This window comes from Salmo salar, chromosome ssa15 (genome assembly GCF_905237065.1).
Source record: "Salmo salar chromosome ssa15, Ssal_v3.1, whole genome shotgun sequence".
NCBI classification, from domain to species: domain Eukaryota; kingdom Metazoa; phylum Chordata; class Actinopteri; order Salmoniformes; family Salmonidae; genus Salmo; species Salmo salar.
The window spans coordinates 106708985-106725055 of NC_059456.1; the positions used below are offsets into that span (position 1 = coordinate 106708985).

The window sequence follows — 16071 nt, forward strand, 5'->3', positions numbered from 1 at the left end:
TCTTTGGTCTATCAAAACGCTACTGAATTAGCTTTGTGGATATTTTATTTGCCATGATTTACAGATTTTATAAAACCGTTAAGTCTAATCACAAAATGGAAGCCAGTTACAAATGTTGACTTTTAGGGGATGAAAAAAAACAACTGAGATCTTGTCAACGTTTTTGCTTTGCATCAAATTTCAGGCAAAAAAAAAGAGAGAAAATGAAAACCAGATGTTGGGAAGGAAGGAAGGAGGGAGAGCGAGATGGTGGAGGAGGGGAGAGAGAGATTGCGAAGAAGGGGGGCTGAGAGGATTTCATGTAGACGGAATAACGCACACAGGAGCAGAGGAATAGAGGAGGGGGGTTACATTCAACGCATTGAAGGAATTGCTGTTTGACTGCGTTGTAGAAGGTTTCACACAAAGAATGGATAACTAACAAGCTGGGGGATCGTAAATACAAACGCACATTGACGACAAATTAATGCACCAAAAACAAACGAAAGGATTGGAATCTACATTATTTTAAAACTTTGGAAGGAGGAGTTTGAAGAAGTTTGAAGACGGGGTCTGAATGTAGTAAGTTAAGTAGACTAAAGAAGCTGAGATTGCATATTTTGGATGAACGTTTCCAGAGGAAAGTGGAGGACAGAAACAGAAGGAAAGATGTGAGCAGAGACGAGCGTTCACTTTTATAAAAGGCCTAATGTTTACAATATTTAACCACTTTTGTTTTGCGCATGGCCTTTCAAATACGTTTATTTTCTCAAATAATATTGGGTCGGACGGAGGAAAACTGTTTAGTCCAGAATGCGCATGGTCTTTAATCGAGATGTCAGCTGTATTTTGCGTGCCGTAATTTTTTTTTTTGGGGGGGGGGTAGCCTAAAATACTTGGATACAGTCGTAAAGAAGATAGTTTGTAGCCTTCCCATTTCCCCAAGAGTATGCCAAGAGTATGCCAAGAGTATGCCAAGAGTATGCCAATCTGTGTTGGAACAACGTGGCCAATTTCTGTTTGTTTATTGTAACTTTATTGCAACAATTGCTATATGTATCCGTGTGGATTGCAACCTCGTGTAGCCTAGGTTGCAGTACATTTGGTTGAATTTCTTTTCATTATATTGTACAGTAAATATATATTTAAAAAAAATGGTGGGCCAATTCGTTGGTAAAATAATTAGTAAATAAAATCTATATCTATTTGATGGCTTTTTCCGTCGTTGATAGAGAGTTTGATCGGGTTTCCAATCGTACAGTGCGGCTCACAGAGGAGGACTGCAGTTTGGTGGATAAAAGACTGGAGCCCATTTCAACCAGGAGTCTGATACCGGATAACGACTCGAACCAACGGACCACTCGTGGGAAAGGCCAGATTTTGGGGGGATTTAACTTCACAAGCCTGGAATCTAATTTTATTCACTTTTGTGAGATAACCCGAATCCTGTCCTGTAGGCTATGCCTGTGTAAACCGTGATCAGGCAGGTATGCAGTTGAACCGACCGAAGAGCGCTTTAGTGTCGAGCTTCAACCCGTCGATTTCCCCTGAGACGACAGCCAGGACCGGTTCCTTCTCCAGCCAGTTCAAAACAATGCGCTTCTCCTACCATATCAGCCGCAGCATGGCCAGGCCACAACCACCGCTGCGCAGGATACGTGAGTAACCTATTTGCTTTTGTTGTAGCCTACACAGTGCCGATTTTAAGCATCTTGGTGGAACAAACTCCCCAAATGTGTTTTAGGAAAATGCCAGCAAAGCCACTACACAACACTAAATTCATTACACTACAAAGGTGCCCACAAACTACATTTTAGTCATTTAGCAGACGCTCTTATCGAGAGCGAATTACAGTAGTAATTACAGTAGCATAAATTTCATATTTTTTTTCTCTGTACTGGTCCCCCTGTGGGAATCGAACCCACAACCCTGGCATTGCAAACACCATGCTCTACCAACTGAGCCACACGGGACCAACTATTAGGGCCTATATATAAAGCTGTCCCAACAGCAGAGCTTTCTTTTTAGCAACATGGAGTGAATCCTTACCACTGCTACACCTGTCTATCAGTGGAGCCTTGTCTGACAGCAAAACAGTTCATTCAGCCTCATTTACTGCCTTTAAAAAAACATAGCTGATATGGCTGACTTGCTTAAACAAATGTGGTTTCTACTGACAATTGAGATGTACAAACTATGGCATAAGGAGATGACAAGCGGATAAGAGGTCATTCGTAATTTCGATTAAGACATTAATGAGCGAGATAGGCAACATAACTATTTTTTCAGCACTTTTGAAATGTAGAGCGACAATACAGAACATGGGCTGTTCTTACAGTATTCTCCCTGTATACCAAGTCAGAACCGTCGGATAAAAAAAAGTGGGCATTTAAGCAGACAATGAAAGCTCTTACAATATTCAATGATTACATTTCTCAAAAACAGGTTAATGTGCACCACCAAGTCAGAACAGTAGGTGAAATTAAGACGTGAAAAAATACCAAATATTTAGGGTGAGGCACATGGGCTACTAACAGCTTACTACACAACATACACTTAGTATTACTTTCTTAGCTACAGTATACATATCTCCCTGGCATATTACATCATTTATGAAGCAACATACAATACATGTTTGGACTCACCTTGTTGTGATGTGCTCACTTGAACAGGAAGGTGGCACAGCGGTCCTTCGTGGGCAAATTTTGTCAACAAACAAAGAGAAAGAGGCCGGATTTACAATTCCGAGTTGGATGACCGTTCAAAACGCATTTTCCCAGTCGGAGCTGATTTATTCCAGACTTCCCAGTTGCAACGCTTGCAGTTAGCCACTGTCCTCCGATTCCTTACAAACCACTCATTGTTGAATTTGCGATATCCAACTTGTTGTGTACTGTTAATGTCCAATGGCCGATGAGCACCGATACGTCTGTAATTTGTCTTCATTATTTCTCTTCATATGACAAGGATTAAAAAGGATTTTCCAGTAGATTGTCAACTTGATTCATGATGATGACTGCTAGATAAGATTTTGAAAGTAAGCTAAGAGGTGAGGGGGAAAGGGACCAAATGATTAGGGTGAGACACATGGGCTACTAACATCTTACTACACAACATACACTCAGTCTTACTTTCTTAGCTACTGTATACATATCTCCCTGGAATATTACATCATTTATGCAGCAGCATACAAGACATTTTTGGACTCACCTTGTTGTGCTGTTTTCACAGGAAGGTGGCGCACGACAGTCCTTCTTGTGGGCAAATTTATTCATCAAACTTTGTCATCAAAGTCTGGCATTCTCTGGATTTATGGTGCTTTGGAGACAACTGGGAAATCAGAAGAGAAAAAAACAAGGCCCAATCATGATGTCAGTGATCTTCAGGTCAGAGCTCTAGAAAGAGGCCAGAGTTCCCGACTTGGAATTCCGAGTTGGATGACCATTCAAAACGTATTTTCCCATTCAGAGCTCTCTCCCCCCCGAGTTCCCAGTTGTCTGAAGTCTGAGATTTTTCGGTTCCGAGTTTCCAGTTGTTTTGAACGCGGCATAAATCATGCTGGATTGACAGCATGGCCAATGTATTCAACCTTTTCTGGCCCATGGTGTTGAATGTTTATCCTTTTAAACTTGAAAAATAGAGCATTAAACCCAGACTTGGGACCACACTCCCTCTCCACTGAATAGCAGGCTAGTGATTGCTTTGCAACGTTTGCAGTTAGCCACTGATTCCTTCCAAACCACTCATTGTTGAATTAGCGATTTCCAACTTGTTGTGTAATGCTTATGTCCAGTGGCCGATGAGCACCAATATGTTTTATGCGCGTGACGAGGGAAACAGGTGTGCGTAATGATGGTGGCAGGAGTGCGTAGTGATGGGCAGCCTGGCGCACTTGAGCGCCAGGGAGGGGGAGCGGGAGCTAGCTAAGATTTTGAAAGTAGGATGTTGACATGATCAGTCCAATCAAATTTATGGTAGCTATAACATGATTTGACATCATTCTATCTGTTGCCAATGACCTTGAGCGTTCTTGGATGGGCACTTCTAATGTAACTCTATGGCAGCACCCAAGGGGCTTGAATTTTCTAGCTCTACCCTTAGACTTGACGGTGACGTAGTGTCTCCATGAGTGAAAGAACACTAAGCCAATCACAGCGCAACTAGAGAACATTACCAACCCATATGCTCTGTATTTTCCGCTGGCTGCCCCTCCGCCACAGAAAGCACTGAGCTAGGCTGAAACACCTGCATTTTGGAGCTGCTTTACTCAAGAAAATAATGTTTGTATGTGGCTTTATTAACTCAATGATTATTATTATTATATATATTTTTTAACATTATTTGCAAACTGATATGTGACAGGTATTAATTCCAAAATAACATAGAAAACAGGCGGGGCTATGCCCTACCTGCCCTGAATGACGGGTCACCACAGCCTACAGATAGCGGGCATATATAGTCATAGGTTGTGCCAAGCACTTTCTTATAAAGATAAGCTTTTTCCTGTGAGGTTGCCTACTCCAGTTTCTAAATTGTGTGTCAAACAAAAGTCAACACACACACACACACACACACACACACACACACACACACACACACACACACACACACACACACACACACACACACACACACACACACACACACACACACACACACACACACACACACACACACAGCCTTCGCTGTTGTGAAGGTGTATTATAATTCATACATGATTGACGCCTATCGGATCACTATCAAGCTCCTTTTTGCTTTGACAAACAGACGATTTTCATTCATGCAAGAGCTCTTAATTTCCCTTCTTAATACGCTAATAGTCTTGGATGGAGGGACAAAAACAGAGGACTTGGCAAAGTAAAATAAATTCACTCATGTTGAAGTGCATTGAGTTACATCTGGATTAATCAAATCAACACACAGAATATGGCAGGTATTAACGGTCACAGTTAGAAAGGTCACAGTTAGAAAGGTCCCAGTTAGAAAGGTCACAGTTAGAAAGGTCCCAGTTAGAAAGGTCACAGTTAGAAAGGTCACAGTTAGAAAGGTCCCAGTTAGAAAGGTCACAGTTAGAAAGGTCCCAGTTAGAAAGGTCACAGTTAGAAAGGTCCCAGTTAGAAAGGTCACAGTTAGAAAGGTCCCAGTTAGAAAGGTCACAGTTAGAAAGGTCACAGTTAGAAAGGTCACAGTTAGAAAGGTCACAGTTAGAAAGGTCACAGTTAGAAAGGTCACAGTAGCCTGAATGATGGATCTGGGAGATCTCCAGGTTCAAAATGATAGACTACATGAAAACCTCATCAAACATTTCCTGTTAGGTTAGGTTACATATTGATTGGTCCATTAGTATATTCTAGTAGGGTTAGGTTACATATTGATTGGTCCATTAGTATATTCTAGTAGGGTTAGGTTACATATTGATTGGTCCATTAGTATATTCTAGTAGGGTTAGGTTACATATTGATTGGTCCATTAGTAGGGTTAGGTTACATATTGATTGGTCCATTAGTAGGGTTAGGTTACATATTGATTGGTCCATTAGTATACTAGTAGGGTTAGGTTACATATTGATTGGTCCATTAGTAGGGTTAGGTTACATATTGATTGGTCCATTAGTATATTCTAGTAGGGTTAGGTTACATATTGATTGGTCCATTAGTAGGGTTAGGTTACATATTGATTGGTCCATTAGTATATTCTAGTAGGGTTAGGTTACATATTGATTGGTCCATTAGTATATTCTAGTAGGGTTAGGTTACATATTGATTGGCTCATTAGTATATTCTAGTAGGGTTAGGTTACATATTGATTGGTCCATTAGTAGGGTTAGGTTACATATTGATTGGACCATTAGTATATTCTAGTAGGGTTAGGTTACATATTGATTGGACCATTAGTATATTCTAGTAGGGTTAGGTTACATATTGATTGGTCCATTAGTATATTCTAGTAGGGTTAGGTTACATATTGATTGGTCCATTAGTATATTCTAGTAGGGTTAGGTTACATATTGATTGGTCCATTAGTATATTCTAGTAGGGTTAGGTTACATATTGATTGGCTCATTAGTATATTCTAGTAGGGTTAGGTTACATATTGATTGGTCCATTAGTAGGGTTAGGTTACATATTGATTGGTCCATTAGTAGGGTTAGGTTACATATTGATTGGCTCATTAGTATATTCTAGTAGGGTTAGGTTACATATTGATTGGCTCATTAGAATTCTAGTAGGGTTAGGTTACATATTGATTGGACCATTAGTAGGGTTAGGTCACATATTGATTGGCTCATAAGAATTCTAGTAGGGTTAGGTTACATATTGATTGGTCCATTAGTATATTCTAGTAGGGTTAGGTTACATATTGATTGGTCCATTAGTATATTCTAGTAGGGTTAGGTTACATATTGATTGGTCCATTAGCAGGGTTAGGTCACATATTGATTGGTCCATTAGTAGGGTTAGGTCACATATTGATTGGTCCATTAGTAGGGTTAGGTTACATATTGATTGGTCCATTAGTAGGGTTAGGTTACATATTGATTGGTCCATTAGTATATTCTAGTAGGGTTAGGTTACATATTGATTGGTCCATTAGTATATTCTAGTAGGGTTAGGTTACATATTGATTGGTCCATTAGTATATTCTAGTAGGGTTAGGTCACATATTGATTGGTCCATTAGTAGGGTTAGGTTACATATTGATTGGTCCATTAGTAGGGTTAGGTCACATATTGATTGGTCCATTAGTAGGGTTAGGTTACATATTGATTGGTCCATTAGTAGGGTTAGGTCACATATTGATTGGTCCATTAGTAGGGTTAGGTTACATATTGATTGGTCCATTAGTAGGGTTAGGTTACATATTGATTGGTCCATTAGTATATTCTAGTAGGGTTAGGTTACATATTGATTGGTCCATTAGTATATTCTAGTAGGGTTAGGTTACATATTGATTGGTCCATTAGTAGGGTTAGGTTACATATTGATTGGTCCATTAGTCTTTTAGTAGCTTTAGGTTACATAGGGAGAGGAAAATGAAAGAGAGAGAGAGAGAGAAAGAGAGAGAGAGAGAGAGAGAGAGACAAGAGGGAGGGAGAGGGAGAGAGAGAGAGAGAGAGAGAGAGAGATCTCAGGATGTCGATATGAAGAACTACTGTGTTGGACAGGATGTTGTACGTCAATGTATTACCACATATTCCAAGTTCTAGTTGGCCTCAGGTTGACCTCTCAACAAGGCCAGGACAGTAAGATGAGAAGTAATAAAGTAATTAAATGATAAAAATAGAAGTACAGTGGGATAAATATAAAATAACAATTTACCTCAAATATAAATTCAAAACCATAGTTATCGGTGGTAAACATCAACCCCCCCCAACCACACACACACACACACACACACACACACACACACACACACACACACACACACACACAGACACACACACACACACACACACACACACACACACACACACACACACACACACACACACACACCATTATCCACATCTGTGTTATCATATCTTAAAGGCCCAATGCACCCATTTTTACTGTATCTCAATATCAAATCATTTCTGGGTAACATTTAGGTAGCCAACTATAATAGTTTTCAGTTAAAATGTACAGTAAACATTTATTCTGGGCCTTTTAGATTTACATTAAACATTTATTCTGGGCCTTTAAGATGTACAGTAAACATTTATTCTGGGCCTTTAAGATGTACAGTAAACATTTATTCTGGGCCTTTAAGATGTACAGTAAACATTTATTCTGGGCCTTTAAGATGTACAGTAAACATTTATTCTGGGCCTTTAAAATGTACAGGAAACATTTATGAACATTTATACTGGGCGGCAGGTAGCCAAGTCGTTAGAGTGTTGTCCCAGTAACCGAAAGGTTGCTGGATCGAATCCCTGAGCTGACAAGGTAAAAAGTTTGTCCCAAAAAAAAAAATCTGTCGTTCTGCCCCTGAGAAAGGCAGTTATCCCACTGTTTCCCGGGCGCTGTGGATGTCGATTAAGGCGGTATCTTCTAGTAGGGTTACGTTACAGCACCTCTCTGATTCAGAGTTGGTCGGGTTAAAATGCGGAAGACGCATTTCAGTTGAATGCATTCAGTTGTACAACCTGAATGCAACCATCCCTTTAAGATGTACAGTGGGCACATGATGATTTCTGATGCCTACCTCTGTCACGGGTGTCGTAATGTAGAGACCAAGGCGCAGCGGCTTGCGTGCTCATCATTATTTTATTTAAATGTGAACACGAAAAAACCCCCAAAAAAACCAAAGTGGCGACAGAATGACAGTTTCACAGGCTAAACTAACAGCAATGCAAAAGATAACTACCCACAAAGGGACAGGTGGAAAAACAAGCTCCTTAAGTATGACTCTCAATCAGCAACAACGATGTACAAGCTGTTCCTGATTGAGAGCCACACCAGGCCAACACAAATAAATACACAACATAGAAACCCTAGAATGCAAAAACAAGAACATAAACCAAAAACCCCAGAACACATAAATCAAACACCCCTCTAAGTACACACACACCCCGAACCACATAAAACAAATACCCCGGTCTGCCACGTCCTGACCAAACTACAATAACCAATAACCCCTTATACTGGTCAGGACGTGACAACCTCTGATTTCTTGGCCCGGATTCTGCCACTGTGTAGAATCACAGTCACAGCAGTTTAAAGGGTCATATCTCTGAAAGCTGTGGAATAATCATATTCAGAGCTGCTTTGAATTAATTATCCCTCTGACATTATCATTGAGTTGAAAACATTATCCTTAGCTGAGGTTCACTTTGACACTATCATCTAATAGTAAAAGTAGATTTAGACAAGGGGATGCAGTTGGTTGGAAGGAAAAAAGTGGATAAGTAATATTGTGTAATACAGCGTTAGGTTGTGTTCTGCAGCATTCACCCATTTTCTGCCCCGGTGTTTCCGTGGTCTGACATCATCACCTGGTGTTTCCGTGGTCTCTGGTCTGACATCATCACCTGGTGTTTACGTGGTCTCTGGTCTGACATCATCACCTGGTGTTTACGTGGTCTGACATCATCACCTGTTGTTTCCATGGTCTCTGGTCTGACATCATCACCTGGTGTTTACGTGGTCTGACATCATCACCTGTTGTTTCCGTGGTCTCTGGTCTGACATCATCACCTGGTGTTTACGTGGTCTGACATCATCACCAGGTGTTTCCGTGGTCTCTGGTCTGACATCATCACCTGGTGTTTTCGTGGTCTCTGGTCTGACATCATCACCTGGTGTTTCCGTGGTCTGACATCATCACCTGTTGTTTCCGTGGTCTCTGGTCTGACATCATCACCTGGTGTTTCCGTGGTCTCTGGTCTGACATCATCACCTGGTGTTTCCGTGGTCTGACATCATCACCTGGTGTTTCCGTGGTCTGACATCATCACCTGGTGTTTCCGTGGTCTGTGGTCTGACACAGTCAGTCATGGGTATACAGGGAGTACAAGAGGGGTCTGAGGACGCACCCTTGTGGGGTCCCGTGTTGAGAATCCGTGTTGAGGAGGTAATGTTGCCTCACTTCACCACCTGGAGGCGGCCCGTCAGGAAGTTCCAGGACCCAGTTGCACAGGGAGGAGTTCAGACCCAGGGCCGTGAGCTTTATAATGAGCTAATAGGACACTATGGTATTGAAGGCCGAGCTGTAGTCGATGAACAGCATTCTCACATATGCATTCCTTTTGTCCAGGTGGGTGAGGGCAGGCTGCAGTGCAATGGTGATTGCGTTGTCCGTGGATCGGTCAGGGCTGTAACGGTCCACTACGTCAGACGACCAAGGCGCAGCGGGTCGAGTGCTCATAATGACTTTTATTGAACACGTAACAAACAAAACAATAAAAACGATCGAACGAACAAGATTGCAGGCTACACATACACCTATGCAAACAACAACTTCCCACAAAGGGACAGGTGAAACAGGGCTACCTCAGTATGACTCTCAATCAGCAACAACGATGTACAGCTGTAACCTTATTGAGAGCCATACCAGGCCAACAAAGAAATACACAACATAGAAAACCATAGAAATACAAAACAAGAACATTACCCAAAATACCCCGGAACACATAAATCAAACACCCCTCTTACATAAACACATATCCCATTAAACCCCGAATCACATAAAACAAATACCCCCTGCCACGTCCTGTGGTGATGCGGTCTTGGACTAGCATCTCAAAGTACTTCATGATGACGTGAGGACTATGGGTCAGTAGTCGTTCAGTTCAGTTACTTGGTAGGGGGATGATAGTGGACATCTTGAAGCAGGTGGGGATAGTGCCCTGAGCTAGGGGAAATATTTAAAACATCAGAGAACACAACAGCCAGCTGGTCTGCATATGCTCTTAGGGCACGGCTAGGGATTCCATCTGGGCCGGGCAGCATTGAGAGGGTTAACACGTTTGAATGACTTCAGTGGAGACTGTGAGTGTGTAGCCCATGTTGTCATTGGGGGGGGGCTGACAGCGCACGGTCATTGGGGGGGCTGACAGCGCACGGTCATTGTGCTGGGATCTTCAGAAAAAGGTGTTTAGCTCCTCTGGTAGGGTGGCGTTGGTGAGCGTGATGCGACTGGCTTCCTTGTTGTAATCCGTGATGCGCGTAAATCCTATTTGTACTGTTTAACCAAACTATTGTCCCAGTCACCTTGCCCTGTTTATAAGTAACATGTTAATTCAAGGGGATTTATCGGCATGGGAAACATATGTTAACATCGCCAAAGCAAGTGAAGTAGATAATATACAAAAGTGAAATAAACAATAAAAATGAACAGTAAACATTTACACTCACAGAAGTTCCAGCATCTCTCTCTTTCAGTTTTTCTACAAGGCTGCTATCACGGTTTTTGATTTGGGAACGTTTTTCAAAGACACTATCGGTATCACATCATCTATGTATTTTTTTTGTTGATGAATCCGGTGACTTGAGTCGGAGTATTCATTGATGTTATCTCCAGAGGCGACCAGGGAACATATTCCAGTCCACGCCATCAAAAAAAACAGTCTTGGAGCGTGAACCAACACTGTACAGACCTGACCAGCAGAACTTCTGTCTACAGTTTTCGTTTGTAGGCGGGGAGAAGCCAGATGGAGTCCACACTTGCCCGTTAGAACAAACTTCAAATATAAATACCAACAAGGACGAATACCCCAAATATCTCACAGCGACCTGTGACCCCCTCAGTAAACATGTCATAACAGGTGTGTCCATAACATGTTCCCTCTACTTGGTTTGAGATGCTGCACACTGATGGATGTTGGTGTGTGTGTGTGTGTGTGTGTGTGTGTGTGTGTGTGTGTGTGTGTGTGTGTGTGTGTGTGTGTGTGTGTGTGTGTGTGTGTGTGTGTGTGTGTGTGTGTGTGTGTAACACCGAGAGAACCTTGCCTCACATTGCACAGCCTCTCTGATTCAGCATAACTCTCGACTAGACTGGCTCAGATCCTGAGACGACTTAAACTGCATGACAATGGATATCGAATCCCCTGCTCTCCCCTCCTGTCCCCTCCTGTCCACTGCTATCCCCTGCTATCTCCTGCTATCCCCTCCTGTCCCCTGCTGTCCCCTGCTATCTCCTGCTGTCCCCTGCTGTCCCCTCCTATCCCCTGCTGTCCCCTCCTATCCCCTGCTGTCCCCTCCTACCCCTGCTGTCCCCTCCTACCCCTGCTGTCCCCTCCTACCCCTGCTGTCCCCTCCTATCCCCTGCTGTCCCCTCCTATCCCCTGCTGTCCCCTCCTATCCCCTCCTATCCCCTGCTGTCCCCTCCTATCCCCTGCTGTCCCCTCCTATCCCCTGCTGTCCCCTCCTATCCCCTGCTGTCCCCTCCTACCCCTGCTGTCCCCTCCTATCCCCTGCTATCCCCTGCTGTCCCCTCCTATCCCCTGCTGTCCCCTCCTACCCCTGCTGTCCCCTCCTATCCCCTCCTATCCCCTCCTATCCCCTGCTGTCCCCTGCTGTCCCCCCTGTCCCCTCCTACCCCTGCTGTCCCCTCCTATCCCCTCCTATCCCCTCCTATCCCCTGCTGTCCCCTGCTGTCCCCCCTGTCCCCTCCTATCCCCTCCTATCCCCTCCTATCCCCTCCCCTCCTGTCCCCTCCTATCCCCTCCTATCCCCTCCTATCCCCTGCTGTCCCCTGCTGTCCCCCCCTGTCCCCTCCTACCCCTGCTGTCCCCTCCTATCCCCTCCTATCCCCTCCTATCCCCTGCTGTCCCCTCCTGTCCCCTGCTGTCCCCTCCTATCCCCTCCTATCCCCTCCTATCCCCTGCTCTGCTGAGTAACGCAGTAATGCTGGGAAGAACCGACAGAGTCACCACCTCTTCCACAACACATCAGAGTAGAACTTCCTTTTGGGGGATTATTGAAGATGTGGGTCCCGCTTTAAAGAACAATAACTTATAAAGGCTTAATGACCAGGCATATCCTCTACACAGTGGGGTCTATTCCAACACATCAATTATAAAGGCTTAATGACCAGGCATATCCTCTACACAGTGGGGTCTATTCCAACACATCAATTATAAAGGCTTAATGACCAGGCATATCCTCTACACAGTGGGGTCTATTCCAACACATCAATTATAAAGGCTTAATGACCAGGCATATCCTCTACACAGTGGGGTCTATTCCAACACATCAATTATAAAGGCTTAATGACCAGGCATATCCTCTACACAGTGGGGTCTATTCCAACACATCAATTATAAAGGCTTAATGACCAGGCATATCCTCTACACAGTGGGGTCTATTCCAACACATCAATTATAAAGGCTTAATGACCAGGCATATCCTCTACACAGTGGGGTCTATTCCAACACATCAATTATAAAGGCTTAATGACCAGGCATATCCTCTACACAGTGGGGTCTATTCCAACACATCAATTATAAAGGCTTAATGACCAGGCATATCCTCTACACAGTGGGGTCTATTCCAACACATCAATTATAAAGGCTTAATGACCAGGCATATCCTCTACACAGTGGGGTCTATTCCAACACATCAATTATAAAGGCTTAATGACCAGGCATATCCTCTACACAGTGGGGTCTATTCCAACACATCAATTATAAAGGCTTAATGACCAGGCATATCCTCTACACAGTGGGGTCTATTCCAACACATCAATTATAAAGGCTTAATGACCAGGCATATCCTCTACACAGTGGGGTCTATTCCAACACATCAATTATAAAGGCTTAATGACCAGGCATATCCTCTACACAGTGGGGTCTATTCCAACACATCAATTATAAAGGCTTAATGACCAGGCATATCCTCTACACAGTGGGGTCTATTCCAACACATCAATTATAAAGGCTTAATGACCAGGCATATCCTCTACACAGTGGGGTCTATTCCAACACATCAATTATAAAGGCTTAATGACCAGGCATATCCTCTACACAGTGGGGTCTATTCCAACACATCAATTATAAAGGCTTAATGACCAGGCATATCCTCTACACAGTGGGGTCTATTCCAACACATCAATTATAAAGGCTTAATGACCAGGCATATCCTCTACACAGTGGGGTCTATTCCAACACATCAATTATAAAGGCTTAATGACCAGGCATATCCTCTACACAGTGGGGTCTATTCCAACACATCAATTATAAAGGCTTAATGACCAGGCATATCCTCTACACAGTGGGGTCTATTCCAACACATCAATTATAAAGGCTTAATGACCAGGCATATCCTCTACACAGTGGGGTCTATTCCAACACATCAATTATAAAGGCTTAATGACCAGGCATATCCTCTACACAGTGGGGTCTATTCCAACACATCAATTATAAAGGCTTAATGACCAGGCATATCCTCTACACAGTGGGGTCTATTCCAACACATCAATTATAAAGGCTTAATGACCAGGCATATCCTCTACACAGTGGGGTCTATTCCAACACATCAATTATAAAGGCTTAATGACCAGGCATATCCTCTACACAGTGGGGTCTATTCCAACACATCAATTATAAAGGCTTAATGACCAGGCATATCCTCTACACAGTGGGGTCTATTCCAACACATCAATTATAAAGGCTTAATGACCAGGCATATCCTCTACACAGTGGGGTCTATTCCAACACATCAATTATAAAGGCTTAATGACCAGGCATATCCTCTACACAGTGGGGTCTATTCCAACACATCAATTATAAAGGCTTAATGACCAGGCATATCCTCTACACAGTGGGGTCTATTCCAACACATCAATTATAAAGGCTTAATGACCAGGCATATCCTCTACACAGTGGGGTCTATTCCAACACATCAATTATAAAGGCTTAATGACCAGGCATATCCTCTACACAGTGGGGTCTATTCCAACACATCAATTATAAAGGCTTAATGACCAGGCATATCCTCTACACAGTGGGGTCTATTCCAACACATCAATTATAAAGGCTTAATGACCAGGCATATCCTCTACACAGTGGGGTCTATTCCAACACATCAATTATAAAGGCTTAATGACCAGGCATATCCTCTACACAGTGGGGTCTATTCCAACACATCAATTATAAAGGCTTAATGACCAGGCATATCCTCTACACAGTGGGGTCTATTCCAACACATCAATTATAAAGGCTTAATGACCAGGCATATCCTCTACACAGTGGGGTCTATTCCAACACATCAATTATAAAGGCTTAATGACCAGGCATATCCTCTACACAGTGGGGTCTATTCCAACACATCAATTATAAAGGCTTAATGACCAGGCATATCCTCTACACAGTGGGGTCTATTCCAACACATCAATTATAAAGGCTTAATGACCAGGCATATCCTCTACACAGTGGGGTCTATTCCAACACATCAATTATAAAGGCTTAATGACCAGGCATATCCTCTACACAGTGGGGTCTATTCCAACACATCAATTATAAAGGCTTAATGACCAGGCATATCCTCTACACAGTGGGGTCTATTCCAACACATCAATTATAAAGGCTTAATGACCAGGCATATCCTCTACACAGTGGGGTCTATTCCAACACATCAATTATAAAGGCTTAATGACCAGGCATATCCTCTACACAGTGGGGTCTATTCCAACACATCAATTATAAAGGCTTAATGACCAGGCATATCCTCTACACAGTGGGGTCTATTCCAACACATCAATTATAAAGGCTTAATGACCAGGCATATCCTCTACACAGTGGGGTCTATTCCAACACATCAATTATAAAGGCTTAATGACCAGGCATATCCTCTACACAGTGGGGTCTATTCCAACACATCAATTATAAAGGCTTAATGACCAGGCATATCCTCTACACAGTGGGGTCTATTCCAACACATCAATTATAAAGGCTTAATGACCAGGCATATCCTCTACACAGTGGGGTCTATTCCAACACATCAATTATAAAGGCTTAATGACCAGGCATATCCTCTACACAGTGGGGTCTATTCCAACACATCAATTATAAAGGCTTAATGACCAGGCATATCCTCTACACAGTGGGGTCTATTCCAACACATCAATTATAAAGGCTTAATGACCAGGCATATCCTCTACACAGTGGGGTCTATTCCAACACATCAATTATAAAGGCTTAATGACCAGGCATATCCTCTACACAGTGGGGTCTATTCCAACACATCAATTATAAAGGCTTAATGACCAGGCACATCCTCTACACAGTGGGGTCTATTCCAACACATCAATTATAAAGGCTTAATGACCAGGCACATCCTCTACACAGTGGGGTCTATTCCAACACATCAATTATAAAGGCTTAATGACCAGGCATATCCTCTACACAGTGGGGTCTATTCCAACACATCAATTATAAAGGCTTAATGACCAGGCATATCCTCTACACAGTGGGGTCTATTCCAACACATCAATTATAAAGGCTTAATGACCAGGCATATCCTCTACACAGTGGGGTCTATTCCAACACATCAATTATAAAGGCTTAATGACCAGGCATATCCTCTACACAGTGGGGTCTATTCCAACACATCAATTATAAAGGCTTAATGACCAGGCATATCCTCTACACAGTGGGGTCTATTCCAACACATC

The 16071-nt window shown here is 42.8% G+C and overlaps 1 protein-coding gene across 1 annotated transcript in view; it reads left to right on the top strand.

The window, feature by feature from the left end:
- Nucleotides 1-238: 238 nt before the first annotated feature.
- The window catches only part of fgd1 (FYVE, RhoGEF and PH domain containing 1), a 159560-nt gene continuing 143727 nt past the window's right edge, over nt 239-16071 (top strand). Inside the window, exon 1 of the mRNA XM_045696112.1 lies at nt 239-1637. Coding sequence (XP_045552068.1) covers nt 1469-1637 — 169 coding nt within the window. The 5' untranslated portion in view covers nt 239-1468. The remainder of the gene's footprint in view (nt 1638-16071) is intronic.